General features: G+C 28.8%; 5 protein-coding genes across 14 annotated transcripts; 1 reads left to right on the top strand and 4 right to left on the bottom strand.

Moving 5' to 3' along the window:
* Positions 1–2,165: 2,165 nt before the first annotated feature.
* Positions 2,166–7,012, bottom strand: LOC130973037 (probable leucine-rich repeat receptor-like protein kinase At5g49770). Of its 10 annotated transcripts, none has more exons than XR_009083985.1 (12): positions 6,765–7,012; positions 6,654–6,684; positions 5,590–5,700; positions 4,710–5,341; positions 4,190–4,264; positions 4,040–4,111; positions 3,884–3,955; positions 3,733–3,801; positions 3,459–3,533; positions 3,303–3,374; positions 2,597–3,208; positions 2,168–2,481 (listed from the first exon to the last, which is right to left on the bottom strand). XR_009083985.1 is itself a non-coding variant. In XM_057897408.1 (10 exons), the coding sequence occupies exons 3-10, from the start codon at positions 4,724–4,726 to the stop codon at positions 3,073–3,075; spliced, it is 588 nt and encodes a 195-aa protein (XP_057753391.1). In that variant the 5' UTR covers positions 4,727–5,700; positions 6,654–6,684; positions 6,765–7,012; the 3' UTR covers positions 2,166–3,072. The 10 variants fall into 10 exon arrangements, 1 of the variants encoding a protein (XP_057753391.1); XR_009083987.1 differs by having other exon boundaries at positions 4,710–5,311; XR_009083988.1 differs by having other exon boundaries at positions 4,710–5,311; positions 6,664–6,684.
* A 490-nt stretch (positions 7,013–7,502) lies between these two features.
* Positions 7,503–9,993, bottom strand: LOC130974557 (heparanase-like protein 2). The gene is made up of 9 exons (XM_057899430.1): positions 9,772–9,993; positions 9,609–9,645; positions 9,236–9,416; positions 8,973–9,127; positions 8,635–8,868; positions 8,355–8,544; positions 8,145–8,270; positions 7,965–8,064; positions 7,503–7,865 (listed from the first exon to the last, which is right to left on the bottom strand). The coding sequence occupies exons 1-9, from the start codon at positions 9,991–9,993 to the stop codon at positions 7,503–7,505; spliced, it is 1,608 nt and encodes a 535-aa protein (XP_057755413.1).
* A 523-nt stretch (positions 9,994–10,516) lies between these two features.
* On the bottom strand, positions 10,517–16,147 carry LOC130974556 (leucine-rich repeat receptor protein kinase HPCA1-like). Its single transcript, XM_057899429.1, has 5 exons — positions 16,077–16,147; positions 11,457–11,578; positions 11,187–11,323; positions 10,850–11,069; positions 10,517–10,761 (listed from the first exon to the last, which is right to left on the bottom strand). Exons 1-5 carry the CDS (start codon positions 16,145–16,147, stop codon positions 10,517–10,519), a joined length of 795 nt encoding a protein of 264 aa, XP_057755412.1.
* Positions 16,148–21,381: 5,234 nt separating this feature from the next.
* On the top strand, positions 21,382–22,312 carry LOC130974555 (probable methyltransferase At1g29790). Its single transcript, XM_057899427.1, has 3 exons — positions 21,382–21,391; positions 21,501–21,554; positions 21,654–22,312. The coding sequence occupies exons 1-3, from the start codon at positions 21,382–21,384 to the stop codon at positions 22,310–22,312; spliced, it is 723 nt and encodes a 240-aa protein (XP_057755410.1).
* Positions 22,313–23,524: 1,212 nt separating this feature from the next.
* LOC130974554 (heparanase-like protein 2) lies at positions 23,525–26,365 on the bottom strand. The gene is made up of 9 exons (XM_057899426.1): positions 26,144–26,365; positions 25,990–26,026; positions 25,704–25,884; positions 25,441–25,595; positions 25,102–25,335; positions 24,447–24,636; positions 24,239–24,364; positions 24,050–24,149; positions 23,525–23,947 (listed from the first exon to the last, which is right to left on the bottom strand). Exons 1-9 carry the CDS (start codon positions 26,363–26,365, stop codon positions 23,585–23,587), a joined length of 1,608 nt encoding a protein of 535 aa, XP_057755409.1. The 3' UTR covers positions 23,525–23,584.
* Positions 26,366–27,197: the final 832 nt, after the last annotated feature.

The following is a 27,197-nucleotide window of genomic DNA, read 5'->3' as shown; positions in this document are numbered from 1 at the left end:
TCCGGCCAGTCTTGACTTCGCAAGCTGAGTTAGGAGTTTGTTACTTTGTATTTTTTACTCTCTATTCATGTTTTAAGTTACTTTACACTTAAAAGCTATAGCTTTCTTAGCACGCAAGTTACTCGTTTCTTGAGCATTGCGCTTTTATTTCGCGATTTTTATTTCCTCTATTCTTCAAGGCTCCTAGTATATTATAATCTTTCTACTATTACATGTACACATCTTATTTTAGAGGTCATAACCACACCATCTCTGTTTTACGACTTAAGCGTAAAGCTCAGTGTGGTAGGATGTTACAATTAATCTTTTTATCGTGAATCGTTCACTTAAGAACAAACGGTTGGATTAATTAGAATAATACTAAACATTCAAGTTTTTTTATTAAGTCCAATCAAATTGGTCTAATATAACAAAAATTAGTTATGGTTAGCATTATTTCAAGTCTTATTGTTTAATAATGATCGTCCAATGTTTGCTATTATATTATTTTTCACATAATAGTATATATTAATTATAGTAGTTTGACTTTAGAGAATATATGGCTTACCTTTGATTGCATTTGAGAGTATCGTGTTATTCAAGTTCTGCAAAAAGGTTGCAAAAACAATAATTGATTATCATTATGAAATTTAAAAATGCATACAATATTCTGAATGGTAATATACGACATTAATATCAAACAAAATAAATAAAGAGGAAGTACAGGAAGCTAATAGAATATTTGTATAATGTATATAATGGAGATTTAGGGATGTTCCATTCAATATTAGAGATATAAACATTAGTGTTACCTTTTTTTATCAACTTAAACTTTTGGGATGAGTGGTTTTATAACATGGTATCAGAACTCTAAATTTAAAAGGTTAAGAGTTCGATTCTTGATAAATTTCAAAATGACATGAGATGTTTACCTAAAAAGAGAGCTACTTTCACACACTGATTCACACCTATTATGGAACAAAAATAGAAGAAAAAATACTATGAATAATTTCTATTGATGTTTACTATATGATTTATATCATCGGTATTTACTATTTATAGTGTTAGTTGTACTGTTAACTATAACTACTTTTAAGTGAATAGATATTTTTAAATCTAAAGATATGTTTATCTTAAATAATTTAAAGTTTAAATTATATAATTTGATATTTGTGGAAGTTAAATTTGATTTTTTTTGTCTGAATTTTTTTTATTAATTTAAATACTCGCTTCTTAAATTTAATTTGCTATTAAAAGACAATTGCTCTAATTTTCAGTTTATTTATTTTTGTACGAAGTGTTATTTTCTATTTTTTATTATAATATTTGGGCTCAAATTTAACTTTTTTAACAATATTTTTATTTTATTTCTTCAATTTTTTTGGTTTAAAGTTTAAACAATTGGGCAAAGGCCAAAAGAAAAATTATAGAAAAATCACTCTAGGAAGAACTTTTAAATATAAAGATATGTTTTAATTAATTAATTTATTTATAGTTTATATCCTTGATCAATGATCATGAACTATATAGTAACCTAATGTGTTTTAAGCATTTAATCTCGGATGAGAGATAAGAAAGCTCTCAAGATTAAATTAGTCTAAATATTTTAAATATTTTTTAAATTAATGATATCTTAATGCGTGTACTTTCATAATAGGTAACTTGTATATTTGCAAAAGTTTAAATTGGATTGATCTTATCATATTATTAACAAATGGCGTGAATAATAAATTAGATTAAATTAGCTTTTATATTTGATTTCAAACCGACTCATTCATTTTATATTATGTAATATAATACTATTTTTATTATTAATTATTTATACTTTTATTTACAATAATTTTCTAAAAACAATTTCTTGGCATAGCCTCTCCAACATAGATATCAGGCCAATTGCTGTTGAATATACATTCAATTATTCAAGCATGATATTTTACTGAAATTTGTATCCAAGCATGATATTTTATTGTTTTCATGATTAGCTGATTAAGATTTTTATGAATAAAGGCTAGTAAATTATGATAAATTTCTCCTGAAATATTATTAAATTTGAGATACTCTAAATTTAAAATCACATTGGTGTAATAACTTTAAATTGAATAAATCAATCTAATCCAAATCACAATAATTTAAATCTGATAAAATTAAAAAATAAATTTAAATTAATACCGTATCAGTTACAATTATTTACAAATCAAATCCATAGCATCTAAATCAACACAATCTAAATTTTTCTTGAAATATTATTAGTACTGTTAACACAAATGCTCATGAATACATGTAGTATGTTTGATTGTTAAGACACTAATAAGAAGACACAAAAAGACATTCATCATTAAAAACTACCAAAGGTATTGTTTCGAGAAATCGCTCTTTCTGCTCTTAGCTTCTGGCGGAAAGCATAAACACCTGCACGTAGTAATAGCACAAGGACAAAAGAACCACCAACTGCCACTCCAATCAACAATGCAGTGTTTGATGAGTTACTCAACTGCTTAGGCTCTTGATCATGACAAAGAAATACAAAAAATAAGTTAAGTCCAAAACATAACAAGAGTTGATGATTCCTCTACACTAGTCAATGAAAAGCAATTCGATTCGAAGGATAGTAAGTTACCGATTTTGTCAGGGTAAAAATCATATAGTCTATAAGCACTGAGGTTAAGAAGCACAAGACTCATCTGATAAATTTCACTCTGGCTGAAACTATCCTTGTTTAATGGGAAGATTTTGATAATAAAATCAAAACACTCAAATGGATTGGAATCTAGAGTGCTTGAAACTACTGATTCCACATGTAGACCACCGGATTGAAGAGCTTGCTTGATATCTGTCTCTATTGAAGTGTTGTTTCTCCAGTCATAAAGGGAAGGTGCTTTGTAAGTTACAGTACCAGTGTATGGATAGGCACAGTGGCACATGGGACTGAGACTCTTATCAGAGCTGCAACCAGAAGCTGGACATTTGTTTTGTGGATTTCCATCTGAGATTTGTAAAGGTTTGCAGAAAGTTTCGGTAGTTCCAGTTTCATAACAAATTGGATTACTTTCAAGCCTGCGATTGATAATTTGTTGGTTGCTTTATTAGCTTACACTATGATGAAATTAGGCAGTTGATTTTGCTGCGTAACTCCCCAATTGAGTTCGAGTGCAAGTCAATAAGTTGCAACTTTTTGCTATAGTTGGGGCCAAGATTCAGTGTTCCATTAAGTTGATTCTCATTTAGCACCCTATCAACAAAGCAAAAGTAACAACATTAGTATAATATATTGATTATAGAAGTGATAATGATAGGTTTCTTTTATTTCTGAAAGTGAAACTCACACATATTGCAAAGAGGGAAGGCTAAAGAAACCATCAGGTATTCGGCCAGACGGGTTTGCCTCCTGCATCCGTCTGTCATAAAACACAGGCATTGAAGTGTTGAAAAAAGCACATTGATACAGAAGAGGGAAATAAGTAACAAAAAGAAAGACTTACAATGTTGTTAAATTCTTCATAGTCAAAAGCCATTGTGGAAAATCTGTGCTATCAAAGGCATTGCTGCTCAAATCCCTTCAACATAGATTTTAGAGAATTTCACCATTGTATTACAACACAAGAAACATTCAATTCATCCCAAAACAATGTTGATATGTTAAGAATCAATTTGAGTACATATAAAATATTACAGGCCTAAAACTAAAACTAACTTACCTAAACTATCATGATCAATAAAATGCAGTTATCTAAAATCAAATGCTTGTCTACTTACAAGTATTTCAGGGAGCTCATTCCAGTAAGATTTGGCAGGGGACCTTCCAGCTTATTGTTGCACAATATCCTGAAAAGCATAAAATAAAATAAAATCTTGTCATGGAAATATTGAATTTCCAAGAGTGATACCAAAAACTGTGAGTGCTTACAGGTCTGCAACATTGGTAAGGTTGTTGAGGCTCTGAGGCACCAATCCTCTTAATGTATTGTTTTCAAAGCATCTGTATCCACAAGACAAAAAATATGAGCAAATTATACCAAATTAAATGAATTTGTTTGAGGATTTGATGCATATAATCACTCACATCAAAGTTAGATTCTGAACAAGTCCAATTGTATCCGGAATCTCGCCGGTTAGCTGATTGCTATCGAGAAGCCTGGCAGTGAAAACATGAAGAAATTCATTCAGTTTGATCAATAGTTAACAAGTAGTCTAGAAGAAGTGTAACTCTTACAGATGCATGAGAGGCGTTCCTGAGCTAAAAAGTTGAGAAGGAACTTCTCCTGAGAAGTTATTCTTCCCAAGATGGCTGCAGAAAAATATGGTTAATCAATGAATAAAAAAGAAAGACAAGTTACATGTTACAACAACTTACAAACATGATTGATGCATTTGTAAAGAAGTCATCTTATTGTATATCTATTAAAATACAATTAAATTAATTCTCATTTAATGTACAATAACTTATTGGTCAGCAATAGATGATTAAATGAAATTTCGAGTTAGAGGATACTTTGAAAAACAATATATATTTGTGAAGCATCATTAATTCCATGTTGATAATTTTATTTGTCATTGCAATTCTTTCCCATTGTTTCTAAGCCATTTGAGGGAAGAAAGAAATGGGAATTGAAGCTCAAGAGCAAGCAGAGTATTCAAAAAAGCTTCAAGGTTATGATGATCAACATGGACATAGTCATAGTCACACCCTAAAACATAAGTTGAATCCCCTTGTGCTAGTAATAGTCACAAACCTTATCACCATATACATTGTTACTGGCCCATTTAGCTCTTTGTATCATCATCCTCCTCATCATAATAATAACTTTAACTAAATCTTGCAAGAACTCAACACCACAAAATCTCAACTTGCTGCTAGCCATTCACTTTTGTCCGAGTTTCACCATCGGCTCAACTCAACTAACCTTCTTGTCCAAGCATTGCTCATTGATCTTACAACGCGCCAACAAGACAAGCAATATTCTAGAAACAACAATGGCGAAAGGTCTTCGAATGAAGAGCTTAATCTTGCACTTGCCTCTTACAAGCTCCCTTTCAGATACTCGCAATGGATAGGATCAGATGAGATTCATTCTCCGATTGGTGCGGTGTGTTTGAGGTTCCAAGATGAGTTGAACCAATACATGTCATATGACATAGGAGGTGAATGCCCTGTTTGAGGTTCCAAGATGAGTTGAACTAATACATGTCATATGACATAGGAGGTGAATGCCTTGCAGATGGGGTGTTTGCACAAATGCTTGTGTCAAAAGGGTGTGAGCCACTCCCTAAAAGAAGGTGCCATCCCAAGTCTCCAAAAGGTTTTGTTGAGCCAAATCAAGATTTGCAAGATAGCCTTTGGGAAATTTCATCAAAGTTTAACGTCCTCATATTAACCAAAATGCAAAAAATGTTAAATAACTTTTTTGGTTCTCGTATAATTCATATATAGTTCATGTAGTTTATTATATTTATTCAGATTTTGCTACAAAAACAATTAAAGAAGACTGATTCTAATCCAACAATTAATTTCTTTATATTAAATATTAAGGTGGTGACATGGATGCTATATTTAAATAAACCCTAAAGCATTCAACATTTAAAATTTAAGGACAAAGTTCACAAACATGTTACCTCCATCATCCTAGTCTGAATAACTGAAACCATCATTGGGTGAATTGGAAGAAACACTGCAGAGGCAGTTAATAACTTTGAGTTCTCCTTTTTAAGGACCCTCAACAAACACTGCAGAACAATTATGGAAAATTTAAAATACATGGAGAACATACGTAGATTGCATCAACATTCTCAAAAAAACAAAGCTTTTTTACTCTGATTCAATCACAGTTTCAAGGAATACAACAATTTTCACTATCTATACGTCAGTTCAAAGCCTTACACAGTAATATTAGATGAAAGACTCTTATCCAAGAGATTGAAAACCGATATCACAGCTGCTGGTTCTTTGGCTTTTGATTGCAGTTTATAGTAAAAGAAAGCAATTAATTATTTTTTCTGTTGAGGCTAATGTATTAAAAGGAATTATATATTTACATGTAAAAGTATATATGTATAGATATTTAAATTGCATCCACAACCTAATCAGCAATATAAAGCTACATCGAATAAGTGGCTGAAGAACAATCACAATGATAATACAGTTTAATAATCAAACTTCAATATTTTTTTTTGAATACTCAGACTCAGACGTACTCTCTCCCTAGGTTTTTCTCTAATGATGTTTATGAATATTCTTTACAATTTCCAATTTTCAGTTTATTAAAACCCGACAGACTCACAGGCCAGCTTGATGGAAACCTGAAGCTTATATCACCAAATAAAAGAGAAGGAAATCAAACAAAATCATCGACAATGTGAGAAAATCTCTTAAAGCTAGTTTCTTGTCCTTCTTATACAGTATAAACTTCGTTAATATTTTACTCAAGACGCTGCATTTCAATAAAAAGAAAAAATTTAATGGCAGAAAAGAATAGGAGAAGAAAAAAACACAGCTCAACTCCTCAATCATGAATATTCTTTCCTAAAAAAATGAAGAAAACGATATACAAAGAAACATGCAATTAAAATTCACCATTCAGCTCAAGCTCGAGGTTTCTCAACCAAATGCATCTCAACGCAGAAAAAGCAAAAGGAATAGCAATTCAATGCAGTGAAAGTGAGAGAGAGTGATGGCTTACAGTAACTCACAATTTGCACGGGATTATGTTCCTGCACCCAATTTGCAAACCCAATTTATCATATAACAGCTCATTAACTTTCGATTAAGAAAAACACTTGTAATGGCTTACCAGTAAATTTTCAAACCCAATTTATCATATACTCCCATCAGTTGTGCACACCGGATATTCAAACGGAGTAAATGAAGGCCTCAATTGTTAAGAAAGTATAAGGTGAAGAGACAATTAACGTAAAAGGAGGAAGTTTAGGGAGAGTTAGAGGGAGAGTAGTTACGCACAGCAACAGAAAGGAAGTTGCTTGAAGGGGGTGCGATGAACATCCTATCCTTACTGTGCTGCTTCTTTCCCACTCTGCCGCCTCTGAAATCACCGTGAACGCCTCTGCTCCTTGAGATTTTTTTTTATTAAACTTTTTTAATTTTTTTTCTTTTTTTTTTTTGCAGAGGAAAAAAATTTAAGTTAAAAAAAAAATAACTAAGGAAGATAATTCTATAATTGATAACTTAGTTAACCTAGCTAATGAAGTTAATTCTCTTACTAATATACCATATTTTTATTCTAAAACAATATTAAAAAGTTATCACGAATTTTTCAAATTTTATTCAATTGTAAATTTAAATTATTATACATGAATATATAATGTCAGTTAATTAGTTAATTTTTAATCATATAAATAATATGCGTATCCTTGAAGTCATTTATAATAAAAAAGATATAAATATAAAGTATATAATTATTTAAAAATAAAATTATAAAAAAATTTAATCATAAACTATTTCCAGTATAAGTCTTAATAACTCTATTTAAATTCTATAAAAAAATAAAAAAATAATAGAGAATCCTAATAATCTATTTTGTAGGAGGTGCACATGCAGGTGCATTGAAATTATTGATTTGCACAAAGACTATTGAATGGGGTGCAATTTTGATTGGAGAAGAAGAAGAAGCATCGACAATCTTTGGTTTAAGCTCTGGAATTTCCTTTGACTTGGTGAGTTCCAACGGAGTTCCATTCAAAAGCACAACATCACTCTGAATGTTTCCATCTTTAGGTGTCAAGTGGTACTCTTCCCTTCTCAATGAATCCATCAAATTCACTGCGTTTATTCCTTCTGATGCCAACTCCTCTGGATAAAGATTCATATCATTCACAAGGGACACATCGAAAGATGTCGAATTCTCCATATTTATTAGTAGTAATGTGATTCCGCTCTGAGACAATAATTAGATCGACAATATGTTATCATTTTTAAAAATTTATCTTAAAATTAAAAAAACTTTTAAAATGTATAAATCAAATTACTAGCTTACCCCTTGTTTAGAACAATGAGCATATGTACGTAGATATGGTGAACTATCATGAGAAATAGAAAGTACATTGGTTCCCATAAGCCGATGCCACAAAAGTGCTCTGTTTAAAAAAATAAAATTATTAAAAATAACATTTAATTTAACTACTTATATGAATATGAATAAATATATGTGACATACCCATAATAATCTGGATTAGGAATGAATGATGTTGTATTTAGCAAAGCATAGTTTCCTCCAATCAAAGCTTGTCTACAATAAACTTTGTGGTTGAAGGTTGATGTCATACCCAATTGGTCCAAATACCTATAATTATTATTAATTTAAAAAATTATTAAAAAAATATATACAAAGAGAGCTCAAATTCAATTTAAAAAATATATATATTACCAAAAGCCATTGACAAAAGTATGTGATACATCTTTGCCTCCACTATTATAAGCTCCACCAGATTCTCCAACCCATGCTCCAGCCCATGGTGTGAATTCTTTTACCGCCGTTGAAACATCTTTAAAAGTTTGTGCAATTTTGCTCAAGAAATATGGGTCTTGAACCTTGCTAATAAGATCCCTATCAACACCTATATAACATAATTTTATAATACAATTATATTCTTAGAATGAAACAAATTAATCAAGCAACAAAAAATATTCTGAATTATTATACATACCAGCACCAAGGTTATAAATGTGATGTGTAACTCCATCAATGACACCAAGTCCAACATGTTGCAAGAAGCTATCAAACCATTCTTTACCATAAAATCCAGCTGGACCCAACACCTTTGGTCTTGTTGTGGCATTTGAGTATAATGAGTTAACTATATGCCTTAATTTTGTGATGTCTTTTGCATATTGAACACTATCTATTCTTGCTGATACTCCTTCAGAGCATAGCTCGTTTCCTATATCATTAATTAGCACAAAATGTTAAATTTATAAAAAATTATTGATAAAAATTAAATTAGTTAATTATAAAATTTAAAAGGGTTTTAATTTAATTTGGTACCAAATTCATATGAATCTATATTGTATCCTTTTGAGATAGTGTACTTCATGAGGCTTATGGCATTGTTTGGATTCCAATCTCCTTTCCAGTTTAATTGGTCTTTCTTGGAATTTTTCTTCCCAATAAGTGCGTTTAAGCCAAATGTAAATTTGACACTGTAAAATTTAAAGTAAATAAGATAAGATAAGATAAGATTAATTGTTTGTGAAGTAATTACAATAATATTAAAAAATTAAAATAATATATATTTATTAATTAATTACCCAGTTTTGTTGAAAAAGTGATTCACTTCATCCCATCTCTTTCTGGGAAGGCATCCAACACTAAATCCAAATAAGCCGTTATCTTTCTTTCTCATAGTTGGACAGTTCTTTTGCTTTCCAAATTGGTAAATAATTTGATCTTGTAGTGAACCTCCTAATCTAATCCTTAGAGGATTGAATGCTGCAACAATTTTAAAAGCAATTAAATTAGATGAACATTTGAATGATAGATAATAATGTGGAATACTTCATTATTTTTTGGATATGTATAGTCAGAAATACAATAATCGTTCAATGTTTGCTATTATATTATTTTTCACATAATAGTATATATTAATTAAAGTAATTTGACTTTAGAGAAAATATGGGTTACCTTTGATTGCATTTGAGAGTATCGTATTATTCAAATTCTGCAAAAAAAAAAAAAAAGTTACAAAAACAATAATTAATTATCGTTGTGAAATTAAAAAATGCATATAATATTCTGAATGGTAATATACGACAATAATATCAAACAAAATAAATAAATAAAATACCAAGTTGAGAATTCCAGCTTTTCCCCATGGACATTGGTTATAGTCACATTTATTAGATGGCCACCAATCCAATGTTGCACATATGAAATTCTCATCAGTTGTAGCAATGTTTGTGACCCCTTTTACTTTAAGCTTCACATCTTCTGATGAAGAAAAAGAAGGACAAAATAATACTAAGAGACCTAAAAAGAGAGCTACTTTCACACACTGATTCACACCCATTGTGGAACAAAAATAAAAGAGAAGATACTATCAATAATTTCTATTGATGTTTATTATATGATTTATATCATCGGTATTACTACTATTTATAGTGTTAATAGTACGGCTAACTATAACTACTTTTAAGTGAAAAGATATTTTTAAATTTAAAGATATGTTTATCTTATATAATTCGATTTTTGTGAAAGTTAAATTTGATTTTTTTTTAGAATAGATATTTTTAGACTTAAAAAATCACGTTAGAACCACTTTAAAAGTCTTTTTTTAATTCAAAAATTTTAAATTATTAAATTTTTTTTCTAGAATCCAATAAATCAATTTAATCCAAATTACGATCATTTAAATCTAATTAAATTAAAAAATAAATTCAAATTTATATAATATAAATTGCAATTATTTAAAAAATAAAATAAAATAAAATCAATATACAATCTAAATAGATACAAATTATATCGATTTTATCTTTTAAATCAATTCAAGCTGTGCTACAAACACCTTCTATCTTTTAGTTATCTACTCATTATCAATAACAATCATATTTACATATATAAACGTATAAATATTCTTTGCCATAATCTAATATTGGTTTGGATAGGCCAAAATCAGCAACTTTTGCATCAAGCTTCTCATCCAGCAAATTGTTGTTTGATTTGATGTCCCTGTGTATGATTGGAGGATCGGCGTGTTCGTGAAGATAAACCAAACCCCTTGCAGCTCCAAGGGCTACTTTGATCCTTCTATGCCATCCAAATCTAATGCCTGATTTCCCTGCATAGATCACATCACATCACATGCATGTTATAAAATTACAAAACTAATATCTCAAGTAAGTATCAAGCTTGATGTTTAAAAGAACCTGGGATAGTATCCTTCAAGGTTCCATTTGGAACAAACTCATAAACCAGCATCTGTTCCCCTTCTTCAAAGCAGAATCCAACTAGGCTTACCACATTCTTGTGGTGAACCCTTGAAAGGAGTTCAATCTCGGCTTTGAATTCTAACCCGCCCTGCTTCGATTCCTTTTGAGCTCGTTTTATGGCTATCAGTTGTCCAGAGGGAAGAGTTCCCTTATAAACCTTTATACACACACAAGAATATCTATCAGTAAATGTTACATTTTATTAACATAGAAATAAGTATTAAATGAAATGAAATACTTGACAAATCTAAATCAAATAAGAAATAATCAAGACCTTTCCATAACCCCAAGATCCAACATCATTAGCTGGTGAAAAGTTGTTTGTGTATTTCTTAAGTTCTTTAAAAGAGAACTGCCTTACTGCCTTTAACTCAGGGGTGCCACAGTTGCTTTTACTTGGATCCCAGTTTCCTGCATTTTGCGAAACCAATAGTACTGTTAACATAAATGCTCATGAATACATGTAGTCTGTTTGATTGTTAAGACACTAATAAGAAGAAATATTAGTAATAGCACAAGGCACAGTGGCACATGGGACTGAGACTCTTATCAGAGCTGCAACCAGAAGCTGGACATTTGTTTTGTGGATTTTCATCTGAGATTTGTAAAGGTTTGCAGAAAGATTCAGTAGTTCCAGTTTCATAACAAATTGGATTACTTTCAAGCCTGCATATTAAAATGAAGTTCCAGTTTCACATTATCTCACTTTGGTTTTCATCCTATTCATCTTCGATGCAAATGAGATCACTAGGAGCTCATGAAAATTCTGTTTTTGTGTTTGTAGTCTGCTAAATTATACATAGAATTCTAGTTCTCTGAAAAAAAATAATGATTGTATATATTCTAACATTGCATAATAGATTAATCTTAATTTACTTTTTTGACACTTGTTATCAAAACAAGCTTGCATTATTGATGGGGAACAGAAGGGATTGGTAATATAACATGTATCTTGGTTGATTTTATCCAAGCTATGTCCATTATTGATGTGTTGAAGGCTTTCAATTAGTGGCCTAATTTATAATGGAAAAGATGGTGGGGGTGTGTATGAAGAGGATCAGTGCATGTCATGGGAGAACAGATTCACCTTCAATAAGTTTGTAACTCATAAAGGATGGATTACAACTGTAGGCTTTAAGTTTGTTTCATTCTTTTGTAGCTAATGATGTCAAAAAGTGGAAGGAGTTAATTGCAATAGATTTGGTTCAAAGTATGACTTGGTGAGATTATATCCTTGTTAAACAAGCTGATTTGATTAAGGTTTGCTGGCTTGGATTTCGGTGTCTTTTTAGTCTTAATCACCAGTGGAAGGGCTTCATTGATTCAAGTCGTTGGCTTTGAGTTGTAAGCTGTACAATTCAAATCCTTATTTGTTGTTGTGCTTCATAGTTTGTGCTGCCATTTATGTGTACAGGATTTCCATTTTATCATAAACCTCTGAAGAATCTAGATGGCTTAGTTCTTGTTGGTTACTATGGCTTCATATGATTGAAATTTAATGATGTATTAAAATGATACTATTTAGGTTTATTTCCCACAAAATCAAATTGATGAAATATCACATTTAAGCTTTTAAAATTAGAATACCATGACGTATTTGACTCTCTTGTTTTGACAAAATTAAAATAATACTTTTTTCCTTTAATTTGTGAGAAATAGTTGGGTTAATGTGCATAAGATACAAATTTCACTTTATGATAAACTCGTCAAATTTCTCCTGGAACTCATTAACAGATATAGACTTGTTATTTAATTAGGGGTTGATGTGAAAATCCAACAAAACATGATGATAAATCTATAAATATAAAGCTGCATTGGTGGATGAGAACCGTATATAATGCTAAATAGTAAGAAAGTGAATAACCCAATTCTCAAGAATCTTATTTGTAAAATACGAACAACTAACGAGGTACTTAAATTATTATTATGATCACTCTTTGTTGACCCATCCATATCGGCCTATGTATGTTACTTCACAAATATTTTGCTAAATAAATTAATACACAAGTGTCAAATATGATGGTTCATTCTTAAACGCTAAGTATGAAGTGCTGCACACCTTGTTAATTTGTTAAATCTAAATTCTTTATTTATTATATTTTATTTGAATGGTCTGAATTTAAAAGAGTAACCTGTTAATCAGGTTAACCATTTTTTTTTATAAATTTTAGATTTTTTTATAAGTTTCAGATATTGGACTGAAGTCCAAAACAAAAAATAGTATATAAATATTAAAAGCAACATATCTGTACAACAAAAAAAATTACTGGACTTTAAAATTAAAATAAATAATACATAAAAAATAAGTTGAAAATCCATGTACTAAATTTTAAAAAAAAAGATATATTAGAATCTTAAAAAAATAATATTAAATATATATTATGTATATAATATTAAAATTTAAATAAATTTTGTTTTGTGTAAAATAAAATTATAATATTAAATATAAACACGATAATAAAAAATTTTGTTATATAAATTTAATTAATACATATATAATTTTATTTTGTGTAAAACAAAATTATAATATTAAATATGAAGTAAATGATAAAAGATTTTGTATTATATAAATTTAATTTAGAAAACATATATACAATGTAAGAAGCAAACAAACATATAATAATTTTATTTTGTGCGAAACAAAAAATTATATAAAAAATATTTATATAATTTTTTATTAACAATATTTTTATTAAAATATGTTACTTTACTTTATTTAAAATTTATTATTTTTTATTAAAAATATTATTAAAAATATTTTATTGGTTTTTCTTAAAATAACATTTTCTTTTTTTAGTTCAAATACTACGACAAAAAAACGTAACTGCGACTATTCAATAGAAGTACTCATTTTTTTTTACCAAAAATTAGGTGAATATGAAAAGACTATGCTATTTGAATTATAACTCGTTGGCAAAGAAAAAAATACTCTTAATTATATATTAAATAGAATAATTATTTATTAGGCTCATTCTTATACAAATAAAAATTTCTCTTAATTTTATATCCGTAATATTTTATACCAATTAGCTTTAAAGTTTAATTATTTTTTGAATAATTAATAAAAAATAATACAACTAATTGTTTAAATATAATTGTATTTTAATTTTTCATTCTATTACATATACATCGAAGATAATTTGAAATAAAAGATAATGGACTTGTTGTAACTACCATATATTTTGTACTTTGACTACATCGTCGTCTGAGAATTATGACACCTTTGTGGAGACGGGATTCTTCTACAGAATTGATTTTGTGTTTGAAGTTAGCCAACCAGCAACGGCTATAAACAGAGTTCTTCCTCTTCTATGGCAGCGATTTTTTGGGTTTTGAAAGTCATTCATAACAGAGGTGGAAGGGAGTGGGTTCAAGAGCGTTAAAATTTGTGGTTAGCCAAAACGATAGTGGAAGCATCGCCAGCAAACAAAACAGTGAAGATGCTTGAAGACATTGCATCGACAATAACAGAGTAATAGAAGAATTCGATCAAATTTTCCTGAGTACTTTTGTGGTCTAAAGATCGTCCTCTGTGTTAAACGAGGGAATTAATTTTTTTGTCCGTATCAATTTGTTTATTCAACTCATTACAAAAAAATAATAACAATAATAAATAAATTTAATTTACCTGATAACCTTTGATAGTAAGTTAACTTTTAAAGAGTGTTGCACTCTCTATTTTACCTGGAGTGCACTAGTTTGGCACTGGATTCGATAGTCGCAGAACGTTTAGACCATTAAATGGTCATATAATAAAACATGTTTTTTAAGTTTTTTTTAACAACTGCTACATAGTCCTTTAACTAATTTTAATTACAAATTAACCCTATATATTTTATTTAATTATAAAACTATTTTTTTATTTTATAAATTATTATTTTATCAATTATCTATTATGTTTATTAACAATAAAAAACAAAAACAATAACGAATTAGATCTTTCATTGATCATAATAAAGCTTTTGGCCATTCCAATGAATTAAAAATTTATATTTGATCCGTGACGTTCGTCCAGGGTCGCGAAATCGTGTTTCCTTGAAAACCAATCGATTGGATTATCAAAACAATCGATTGAATTATAACTCAATCGAGTGGATTACAGTGTATCACAAAACAATCGATTAAAAATTACAAGGCAGCATGATTTTCGCATAAATCAATGGATTGGTTATATGACCCAATCGATTGAACAATGAATAAAAAGTGAATTTTTGTAATTCAATCGACTGTTTTTACTATCCAATCGATTGAATCCTTGAAAACAACTTGAGGTCTCACAATTCAATCGATTGGCTGTGTTATCCAATCGATTGAATTCATCAAAATAATATAAATGTGCTACCCAATCAAAAAAATATTTTATGTAAAGTTTTGCACTAATAATTTAATTCAGCGATGATGAACGATATTATCATTATTATTATTATGAGTCCCACTATTAAAAAAGTAATTATTTTTCAATAAACTTAAAAATAAAAGAAATATTTATTTGTGTTATCCAATCGATTGAATTCATCAAATAATATAAATGTGCTACCCAATCAAAAAAATATTTTATGTAAAGTTTTGCACTAATAATTTAATTCAGCGATGATGAACGATATTATCATTATTATTATTATGAGTCCCACTATTAAAAAAGTAATTATTTTTCAATAAACTTAAAAATAAAAGAAATATTTATTTTTAAATAGACCAAGTATCAATTAATCTACTTAGACTTAGTTTGGTAAAGCTTTTGCTTTTTAAAAGTAGCTTATGAAAGCTGTCTTTTAAAAGACAGCTTTTTAAAAGCTGCAGCAGTTACGTTTGGTAAAATCAAATTAAAAATGGCTTTTAATAAGTACAAGCACCATAATTGTGTTTGGTAAAACAGCTTTTAAAAGTTGAAAAAATTATAATAAACATGTTTATAACAAAAAAATAATTTTTTTTTCAAATTCTTTAAAATTTTATATATTTAAAATAAAATAATGTTAAAATAAAAAATTCATAATAACATAAATATAATAAATAAATTCTTCTATTTTTTAACTTAAAAATTTTATATAAGTATCATAAAATTTATTTATCCTAAACATCATTACTAAAAATATTAAATTACCTAAATTACTATAATCTAATTTTTTCCACCAATCAAACTTAATGCTATATTATTTCGAACCATCTCCATAGTTCCAAGAAACTCATTTCCAACTTTTTCAGCTCCATTTTCAGCTTCACCTTCATCGCCATCCATCTTCTTCTTCAAGCTCAACGTCCACTGATCATATTTTTAAACTTACGATCACTTGTAGAATACGTCTAATGTAGTTATGCAGAGCCATTGTTGCAATAACAATTTGAATTTGTTTTTTATAGCTAAAACTAGGCATATCTCGTAAAATTTTCCATCTCTTTTTCCAAACTCCAAATGTACGTTCTATCACGCTTCTAAGTGAAGAATGAGCATAGTTATATATTTCGTATCCAAAGGTCCATTAGCACGATGAAATTCTGGCAAATGATATGTTGCTCCTTTGTATGGTCCTAAATAACCTTTCTTTTCTGGATAGCCTGCATCTACTAAATAGTATTTACCTGTATATATTAAATGAAAGAAAACATGATAAGAAATTAAATCTATATATGGAGTATATAATTTAATCTTAAAGATAATCAAGTATACCTGGTGGAGGTTTTGGAAAGTTCAACTCAGATGTACCAATTGCATATAAAAATACTCTTGTGTCATGAGCTGTCCTTTCCCAACCGGCCAAAGCAAAGTAAATTCCATATCAAAATTACATGCAGCCATAACATTTTGGGTTGGAATTCCTTTTCTACCAATAAATCGAATTTGGTCTTCAGTAGACACAATCACTGGCACATGAGTTCCATCTATAGCACCAATTGCATCCTATGATTAACATGATTAGAACATTAATTTACAAATACTATAAAGCAAATTTAATACCAACACATGCAATGAAAGATAATAATTTTTTGGTAATTATTTATAATATTTTTTAAAATAATAATATATAAATTACCTTAAAGTGAGGCCAATATCTATCATCATTCTTTAATTTTAGGCACTTCTTTAAAATCACGATCCTTTGGTTGTATAATGTCTATGGCTATTTTGCACACAGCTTGTAGCACTTCTTCAATTTTCGACTTATTGTTTCACCGGAATGTTGAAACTGCTCCTTAGTTGACTTATTTGAGTTTCCACCTCCTAGTACAAATAGGAACATTGCTAGCATTTCTGCAGCACTTATTCTCCTTGAGGCACATAAACCATAGTTTGTTTCCAAATCATAGCATAGTCTTTTGAAAACATCTTTTTCCATCCTAAACATGCTGCAACGGCTATTATTCCCTTCTAATATCTCTTTAAGCCATTTGTTTCCTGTTTGTGTAGAAGTCATGCATGGTCTTTTATAGATACTTATTATAATATTGGAAGACCAAACATGTTGTAGAAGTTAAAACTCGATCAAATTCTTCCTCTCCTCTTCATCATAATCAATTTCCATATTCCAATGCACTGTATAATAATATATTAAAAGAAAGAATACACCTCTTGGACATTCTTTTCGTTCATTAACCACGCAATTTGACTTCTTATGCTTTAAGGCAACGAACAGCTCTCTTTATCTTTATCCAAGAAGAGTCGAGTTGCAAACATATAAATTTGTCCAAGTGGATATATCGGTATAGCATCCAATTTTCTATTGCTTGAGTTATACTAGGTCCCAAAGTATCATTTTTATTGGAGCTCCTACGTTTCACAGCCTCACAAAGTCTATCAATTTGGTTGTGACAATTCTGAGCACCTCCAACTTTTTTGCTTTCTTGTAAGTATTAGCATTAGTGAAATTTTCCCTTTTTCTTTTAATGTTTATAACACTAGACTCAGGCTCTATATCAGAATCTTCACTATCTTCAAGTTGTGTATTTTTCTCAATTGAAGAAGGAACTATTCCGGAAGATGGAGTCCAAGCATCTCCTGTTGCAGCTGTTCTTTGAAACATCCTATCCAGTGTGCCTCAAAATCTGGATGAATCCCTTCTTTTCTAAATTTTTTAGCCTTTGGAATAACCTACATAAAATATTGATACTTAGTACTAATTATATATTCAATATGTATGCTACTATGCTTACTAAACTAAGCTTAAGAATACTAACCGCTAATTTTTTAGCCCACCACTCTTCACTTGCATCAATTGTCTTTTTAGCAGAATCCCATCCAAGGTACAGTCTCGTTCCCTTTCAATTGCTTCCATTCTTCCAATCTACTTTCAACTGATCCCATTTGTTTCTCAATTGTTTCTATTATATTCTTTTCCCGTAGCTTTTGTGAATTCAGCTATCAATTATTTCCAACCTTTGGTATCAAAATGTGTGCCCGGTTTGCTACCAGCTTCAATACTTTTCACACACAAAGCACAAAAGATGTCTACTAAATTTTGTTCCATTGTGCAATTTCTTTTCCATTATTTTCTCTTCAGATGTGATCAAATTCATTGTTGTATCCATCAAACTTATCATATGATAACAAAATTATTCCATAAGTTCATACAAAAATTGAAAGATTGAAAACAAAGTAAATCATAAAATTTTAAGTCAGGTATACCTAAATACTTGTTATGTGGTACACAATAATAAATTTTATAAAGTATTATTATCAATTAATAAGACTAATAAACATACAATATTATTCTATTCTAGTAGGCTAATAATAACACAGGAACCGGATATATTATAAAAACAAAAGAATCATAGAATAATTAATTAACATTACTTGAAAAAAAATACAAGAAACAATAAACTGATAATATGATTCATGAATCAAATTTTGGAGTTCTAATTGAATCAATTAACACTTTATTTTGATACTAATTCAAATTTTAGAGACTAATAATTAACATATTTACTTGATTTATTCTCTGTATATTGGCTCACCTTTACAGATCATAAAAAATGGGACACATATCTCAAATAAACTACTCTTATGATTATATATCTATATTTACATATGTATATACATGTTGTTATTATAATTTGGAATGCTCATGCAAAAAAAATTTTATGATTGGTTTTCATCAACCTCTTCCCGTTTCAAAGAACAGAAAAAAAACAAACAAACATAATAGATCTACTGAAAAAATACAAAATTAACGCAAAAAAAATAATATAAATAGATAGAAGTTCATACCTAATATGTGATAGAGATGTATTTGTGTTGAAATTTGTGAAGATTAGGTTGAAAAATAAAAAATATATGAAGATTGTGTTAGATTTTATGAAGGTTAGGAAGAGAAGTTAGAAATATATGAAGATTTTAATGGCAATATAATAGCGGGAAATATGTGCGGAAAAATGAAAAAAATTTGGTAAGCATAAGCCAGCTTTGAAAAGCTCCCTCCTAGGTGCTTTCAAAAGCACCCTTAACTTTTAAAAGCCGCAAGCACAAGCACTTGAGCTTTTTAATTTACCAAACGTAAAATGACGTGCTTGTGCTTTTTAAAAGCACAAGCACCTCCTGAAAAAGCTTTACCAAACCCAGCCTTAGCAAGCGTCTACTAATGGATCATAACTAATAGAAGAACAAAGATATGGAATATATTTGCACGTTATCATGTGTGCAATATACAGAAGGTCACATTTGATGAATTCAATCGATTGGATAACACAACTAATCGATTGAATTGTGAGATTTCGGATTGTTTTTAAGGATTCAATTAATTGGGTAGTAGAAGCAATTGATTGAATTACAAAAAGCCATTTTTTATTCATCGTTCAATCGATTGGGTCATATAACCAATCGATTGATTTATGCGAAAACCATTTTGTGATACACTGTAATCCACTCGATTGAGTTATAATCAATCGATTGTTTTGATAATCCAATCGATTGGTTTTCAAAGAAACACGATTTCACGACCCTGGACGAATGTCACGAATCAAATATAAACTTTTAATCCATTGGAATGGCCAAAAAGCTTTATTACGATCAATGAAAGATCTAATTCGTTATTATTTTTGTTTTTGATTCATAATAAACATAATAGATGATTGATAAAATAACAATTTATAAAATAAAAAATAGTTTTTATAATTAAATAAAATATATAGGTTAATTTGTAATTAAAATTAATTAAAGGACTATGTAACAGTTGTTAAAAGAACTTAAAAAACATGTTATATTATGGGACCATTTAATGGTCCAAACGTTTTGGGACCATCAAATCCAGTGCCCACTAGTTTTCGCCAAACATGATTGATGTATTTGGAAAGAAACTATCTTATCGTATATCTATTAAAATATAATTAAATTAATTTTTATTACTGTACAATAATTTATTGGCCAGCGATAGATCATTAACATTTTGTTTGGATGTTGGAAAGAAAATAGAAGAAAAGAAAATAAGAAGAAAGAAAATAAAAAAATGAATTATTTGTGTGTTGTTTGGATGAATAGAAAATATATGGAAATAAAATAAAGAAAAAATTTTCTTTTATTTAGAAAGAAAAAAATTGAAAAAAAAAATTATAATAGTACAAAATGACATTAATACCTTTATCATAAAATAAAGTATAAATATTTTTATTTATTCATATTTTATTATATTTTATAAATATTATAAAATATTATAATTTTATATATTTGATTTAAATTATTTATCTAATACATATAATGTTTAAATATAAATCTATTATAATAATATATTAAAACTAAATTTATATTAATATTTGTTAATAATAATATAACTAAGAGTAGTATTAGAAATATAAAAGTATAGTACTTTTTTTCTTGTTTTTTTGCTTGTGATGGAAAGAAAATTTTTTTAGTAGGACTCACACAAAAATTTTCTTTTCTTCTTATTTTTTTTGATAATCAAATAAAAAATATCATTTTTTATCTATTTTTTTCTACTCATTTTTTATCAAACCAAATATAGTGTAAATAAAATTTTTGAGACTGAAAAATAATATATATTTGTGAAGCATCATTAGTTCCATATTGATAATTTTATTTTTGTCTTTGCAATTCTTTCCCATCGTTTCTAAGCCTTTTGAGGGAAGAAAGAAATGGGAATTGAAGCTCAAGAGCAAGTAGAGTATTCAAAAAAACTTCAAGGTTATGATGATCAACATGGACATAGTCATAGTCACACCCTAAAACACAAGTTGAATCCCCTTGTGCTAGTAATAGTCACAAATCTTGTCACCATATACATTGTTACTGGCCCATTTAGCTCTTTGTATCATCATAATACATCAAAGAATTCTCCTCATCATAATAATAACTTCAACTTAATCTTGCAAGAACTCAAACACCACAAAATCTCAACTTGCTGCTAGCCATTCACTTTTGTCTGAGCTTCACCATAGGCTCAACTCAACTAACCTTCTTGTCCAAGCATTGCTCATTGATCTTACAATGCGCCAACAAGACAAGCAATATTCTAGAAACAACAATGGCGAAAGGTCTTTGAAAGAAGAGCTTAATCTTACACTTGCGTCTTACATTCTCCGATTGGCACGTTGTGTTTGAGATTCCAAGATGAGTTGAACCAATATATGTCATATGACATAGGAGGTGAATGCCTTGCAGATGAGGTGTTTGCACAAATGCTTGTGTCAAAAGGGTGTGAGCCACTCCCTAAAAGAAGGTGCCATCCCAAGTCTCCAAAAGATTTTGTTGAGCCAAATCAAGATTTGCAAGATAGCCTTTGAAAAATTCCACCAGATAGCAACATTGTTTGGGATCCTTATACTTGTAAGAGCCACAAGTGCCTCATTGAGAGGAAGAACAATAAAGGATACTGTAAAGATTGCTTTGATCTGCAAGAAAGGGAAAAGGGTAGGTGGATCTTTGATGATGGTGGACTTGATTTTGGGATAGACCGAGTTCTTGGGACGAAAAGATCCGCCAGCACGATCAGTATCGGACTTGACATTGGTGGTGGAACAGGAACATTTGCTGCAAGGATGAAAGAAAGGAATGTGACAATCATCACAAGCACACTGGATTTGGACGGTCCATTCAGCAACTTCATTGCATCAAGGAGATTGATTCCAATTCATCTCAGCATATCTCAGAGGCTTCTATTCTTTGAGAACACACTTGATATTGTTCATTTCATGGAATTCATAGGGAATTGGTTGCCAGAGACTATGCTTGAGTTTTTGCTATATGATGTGTATAGGGTGTTGAGGCCTGGGGGAATTTTTTGGCTTGAACATTTCTTCTGCTTTGGATCACAGGTTAATGGAACTTATTTGCCAATGTTTGATAGAGTTGGGTTCAACAGACTTAGATGGCACGCTGGTAGGAAGCTTGATCATGATGGGATTCAGAAGAATGAATGGTACATTTCAGCATTGTTGGAAAAACCAGTGATCTAAGGTATGCATGAGAATATAATGCTTAAGATAAATTAGTAAACGAAGATTTCTGTGACAATTATCTTGTGAATTAGTGAAAGTTTATGTTAATATCTTTCTTGTAGGCCAAAGACTCTTAATTTCTTCTCTTAATATCCACAATTTCTTCTTTTTGGCAAACACAAGAAGTATACGATTTTTGACAACAGTCAAATTACTATAACTATAGTAAATATACAACTATTATATTAAAAATTTAAATCTTATATTTTCTATAAAAAAATAGTACTTTTTTGTGTGTAGTTAAACCCATTTTTTTAATTATATTTAATACTATTGTCCATAATTTGAAACACAGATCTTTAGGTCCAACAAGTGGATAGCTCAACCATATATATAGAACTAATACTTATTTTTTGAAAAGAGTAATTTTATACTAATTCAATGAGAAAATCAGCAAATTGCTATAATATAAATATTCAATTATTCAGTAGCTTGTAAATGAAGTAAACTTTTATTAAAATTTGCATCCAAGTATGAAATTCTCGTGTTTAACTGATTGAGATTTTTTTTATTAAATTTTTAAATCTTTTTTCTCTTCTTTTTTTTTTTTGCAGAAAAAAAATATTTAATTATAATGAAAAAGTTAAGAACTTAAAATAGCTCAGGAAGATAATTCTGTTACTAATAACTTAATTAATGTTATTAAGAATTAAATTTGTTGATAATTTACCACAAGTATTATAATATGGTGGATACTACAATGAAGATTTTATAATTGTCTTCATGTGAATATATTTCTTTTGGACCTTTGGATGATGGATTGTATGGTTAGATTTTGATATTTTTAAAAGTGTTGTTTTTGTTTAAAGTGTGGCTAAATAAATAAACCACACTTTTTACCAAAGCATTTTCATGAGAAGATATTTTGTCATCTTCATTATAGTATCCACCTTATAATATACCAGATTTTTATTATATATGATGAATATTTCAAATTTTATTCAATTGTGAATTTAAATTGTTATATATTAATATATAGTGACAATTAATCAGTTAGTTTATAATCATGTAAATAATATGCGTATCCTTGAAGTTATCAATAATAAAAAATGGGATTTGGATCCTCTAAAAGTATATAACTAATTGAAAATAAAAGAAATTAAAAAGAAAATTTAATCATAAACTATTTCCAGCAAAATACATATATATGCATATGCTCTATAAGTCTTAATAACTCTATCTAAATTATATAAGAAAAATAAAAAAGAAACAATAGAGAACTCTAGTAATCTATTTTGTAGGAGGTGCACATGCAGGTGCGTTGAAATTATTGATTTGCACAAAAACTATTGAATGAGGTGCAACTTTGATTGGAGAAGAAGAAGAAACATCAACAATCTTTGGCTTAAGCTCTGGAATTTCCTTTGACTTGGTGAGTTCCAATGGAGTTCCATTCAAAAGCACAACATCACTTTGAATGTTTCCATCTTTAGGTGTCAAGTGGTACTCTTTCCTTTTCAATGAATCCATCAAATTCCCTTTGCTTATTCCTTCTGATGCCAACTCCTCCGGATAAAGATTCATGTCATTCACAAGGGACACATCGAAAGATGTCGAATTCTCCATGTTTATTAGTAGCAATGTGATTCCGCTCTATGACAATAATTAGATCGATAATATGTTATAACTTTTAAAAAGTTATTTTAAAATTGAAAAAAAAACTTCTAAAATATATAAATCAAATTATTAGCTTACTCCTTCTTTAGAACAATGAGCATATGTACGTAGATATGGTGAACTATCATGAGAAATAGAAAGTACATTGGTTCCCATAAGCCGATGCCACAAAAGTGCTCTGTTTAAAGAAAATAAAGTTGTTATTCATTCAAAAATGGCATTTAATTTAACTACTTTTATGAATATGAATAAATATATATGACATACCCATAATAATCTGGATTAGGAATGAATGATGTTGTATTTAGCAAAGCATAGTTTCCTCCAATCAAAGTTTGTCTACAATAAACTTTGTGGTTGAAGGTTGATGTCATACCCAATTGGTCCAAATACCTATAGTTATTATTAATTAAAAAAATTATTAAAAAATATATAAAAGAATTAGAAAGCTGAAATTTAATTAAAAAAAAATTACCAAAAGCCATTAACAAAAGTATGTGATACATCTTTGCCTCCACTATTATAAGCTCCACCAGATTCTCCAACCCATGCTCCAGCCCATGGTGTGAATTCCTTCACCGCCGTTGAAACATCCTTGAAAGTTTGTGCAATTTTGCTTAAGAAATATGGGTCTTGAACCTTGCTAATAAGATCCCTATCAACACCTATATAATATAATTTTATAATACAATTATATTCTTAGAATTAAAAAAATTAACTAAGCAACAAAAAATGGATAAAAAATTTAGATATGGAAGTAAAATGAGTAATATACTTTAATATTGGTGTTTTTAAAATTATGGGAGGTACATAATTGGATCCTTCGAATTTGTGGTTATGAAATTAAAAAAAAATTGGGATATACAAATCAGAGGGAAAATTAAAAAGATTTAGAGTACACAAATCGGACTGTCCAATTTGTGTATTCCAAATTCTTTTTAATTTTTTAAACACAAATCGGAGGATCCAAATACACAAATTGGATAGTTCGATTTCTACTTCCTAAATTAAATCATTCTAGATTTTGAAAAAAATATCACAAGATATCATAATTAAAAAAAAATACCATTATTAATCAAATATTAAAAATAAAAATATGACAAAAAAATATTCTGAATTATTATACATACCAGCACCAAGGTTATAAATGTGATGTGTAACTCCATCAATGACACCAGGTCCAACATGTTGCAAGAAGCTATCAAACCATTCTTTACCATAAAATCCAGCTGGACCCAACACCTTTGGTCTTGTTGTGGCATTTGAGTATAATGAGTTAACTATGTGCCTTAGTTTTGTGATGTCTTTTGCATATTGAACACTGTCTATTCTTGCTGATACTCCTTCAGAACATAGCTCGTTTCCTATATCATTAATTAGCACAAAATGTTAAATTTATAAAAAAATTATTGATAAAAATTAAATTAGTTAATTATAAAAATTAAAAGGGTTTTAATTTAATTTGGTACCAAATTCATATGAATCTATATTGTATCCTTTTGAGACAGTGTACTTTATGAGGCTTATGGCATTGTTTGGATTCCAATCTCCTTTCCAGTTTAATTGGTCTTCCTTGGAATTTTTTTTGCCAATAAGTGCATTTAAGCCAAATGTAAATTTGACACTGCAAAATTTAAAGTAAATAAGATAAGATAAGATAAGATTGAATGTTTGTGAAGTAATTATAATAATATTGAAAAATTAAAATAATATATATTTATTAATTAATTACCCAGTTTTGTTGAAAAAGTGATTCACTTCATCCCATCTCTTTTTGGGAAGGCATCCAACACTAAATCCAAACAAGCCGTTATCTTTTTTTCTCATAGTTGGACAGTCCTTTTGCTTTCCAAATTGGTAAATAATTTGATCTTGTAATGAACCTCCTAATCTAATCCTCAAAGGATTGAATGCTGCAACAATTTTAAAAGCAATTAAATTAGATGAACCTTTCAATGATAGATAATAATGTGGAATACTCCATTATTTATTTTTAAATTAGAAAAAATATGGCTTACCTTTGATTGCATTTGAGAGTATCGTATTATTCAAGTCCTGCAAAAAGGTTGCAAAAATAATAATTAATTATCATTATGAAATTTAAAAATGCATACAATATTCTGATTAGTAATATAGGACAATAATATCAAACAAAATAAATAAATAAAATACCAAGTTGAGAATTCCAGCTTTTCCCCATGGACATTGGTTATAGTCACATTTATTAGATGGCCACCAATCCAATGTTGCACATATGAAATTCTCATCAGTTGTAGCAATGTTTGTGACTCCTTTCACTTTAAGCTTCACATCTTCTGATGAAGAAAAAGAAGAGCAAAATAATATTAAGAGACCTAAAAAAAGAGCTACTTTCACACACTGATTCACACCCATTGTAAAACAAAAATAAAAGAGAAGATTCTGAATAATTTCTATTGATGTTTACTATATGATTTATATCATTGTGATTTACTATTTATAGTGTTAGTAGTACGGTTAACTATAACTACTTTTAAGTGAATAGATATTTTTAAATCTTAAGATATGTTTATCTTAAATAATTTAAACTTTAAATTATATAATTCGATTTTTGTGGAAGTTAAATTTGATTTTTTTGTCTGAGTTTTTTTTTATTATTTTAAATACTCACTTCTTAAATTTAATTTGCTATCAAAAGATAATTGCTCTAATCCCCAATTTATTTATTATTTTTGTATGAGGTGCTATTTTATATTTTTTATTATAATATTTGGGCTCAAATTTAAGTTTTTTTAACAATATTTTTATTTCATTTTTTCAATCTTTTTTGTTTAAAGTTTAAACAACTGGGCAAACGCCAAAAACAAAATTACAGAAAAATCACTTTAGGAAGAACTTTTTTAATATAAAGATATGTTTTAATTTTTACCCAAAAAAAAGATATATTTTAATTAAATTAATGATATTTTAATGTGTGTGCTTTTATAATAGATAACTTGTATATTTGCAAAAGTTTAAATTGGATTGATCTCATCATATTATTAACAAATGGCGTGAATAATGAATTAGCTTAGATTAGCTTTTATATTTAATTTCCAACCCGCTCATTTATTTTATATTGTATTATATAATACTGTTTTTATTATTAATTCTTTATATTTTATTTACAATAATTTTCTGAAAACAACTCCTTGGCATAGCCTCTCCAACATAGATATCATATCAGGCCAATTGCTGTTGTATAAAC

This window comes from Arachis stenosperma, chromosome 4 (assembly GCF_014773155.1).
Source record: "Arachis stenosperma cultivar V10309 chromosome 4, arast.V10309.gnm1.PFL2, whole genome shotgun sequence".
In the NCBI taxonomy this organism is placed as follows: Eukaryota; Viridiplantae; Streptophyta; class Magnoliopsida; order Fabales; family Fabaceae; genus Arachis; species Arachis stenosperma.
This window is presented reverse-complemented; position numbering and strand designations above follow the sequence as displayed.

Coding starts and splice junctions, on each gene's coding strand:
- LOC130973037 (XM_057897408.1), bottom strand. Junction 3,956..4,039: donor GTTCAGAATCTAACTTTGAT/GTGAGTGATTAT, acceptor TTGTGGATACAG/ATGCTTTGAAAACAATACAT. Junction 3,534..3,732: donor ATGAGCTCCCTGAAATACTT/GTAAGTAGACAA, acceptor TCTATGTTGAAG/GGATTTGAGCAGCAATGCCT.
- LOC130974557 (XM_057899430.1), bottom strand. CDS start 9,993: ATGGGTGTGAATCAGTGTGTGAAAGTAGCTCTCTTTTTAGGTCTCTTA. Junction 8,869..8,972: donor TATAGATTCATATGAATTTG/GTACCAAATTAA, acceptor TTAATGATATAG/GAAACGAGCTATGCTCTGAA. Junction 7,866..7,964: donor CTCATTGTTCTAAACAAGGG/GTAAGCTAGTAA, acceptor TTATTGTCTCAG/AGCGGAATCACATTACTACT.
- LOC130974556 (XM_057899429.1), bottom strand. CDS start 16,147: ATGGCGATGAAGGTGAAGCTGAAAATGGAGCTGAAAAAGTTGGAAATG. Junction 11,579..16,076: donor TTCTTGGAACTATGGAGATG/GTTCGAAATAAT, acceptor TTTAATATGCAG/GCTTGAAAGTAATCCAATTT. Junction 11,324..11,456: donor TGGTTGCAGCTCTGATAAGA/GTCTCAGTCCCA, acceptor CGCAAAATGCAG/GAAACTGGGATCCAAGTAAA.
- LOC130974555 (XM_057899427.1), top strand. Junction 21,555..21,653: donor AATGCTTGTGTCAAAAGGGT/GTGAGCCACTCC, acceptor AAATTCCACCAG/ATAGCAACATTGTTTGGGAT.
- LOC130974554 (XM_057899426.1), bottom strand. CDS start 26,365: ATGGGTGTGAATCAGTGTGTGAAAGTAGCTCTTTTTTTAGGTCTCTTA. Junction 25,885..25,989: donor ACTCTCAAATGCAATCAAAG/GTAAGCCATATT, acceptor AAATTGTTGCAG/CATTCAATCCTTTGAGGATT. Junction 24,637..25,101: donor CATTTATAACCTTGGTGCTG/GTATGTATAATA, acceptor TATATTATATAG/GTGTTGATAGGGATCTTATT.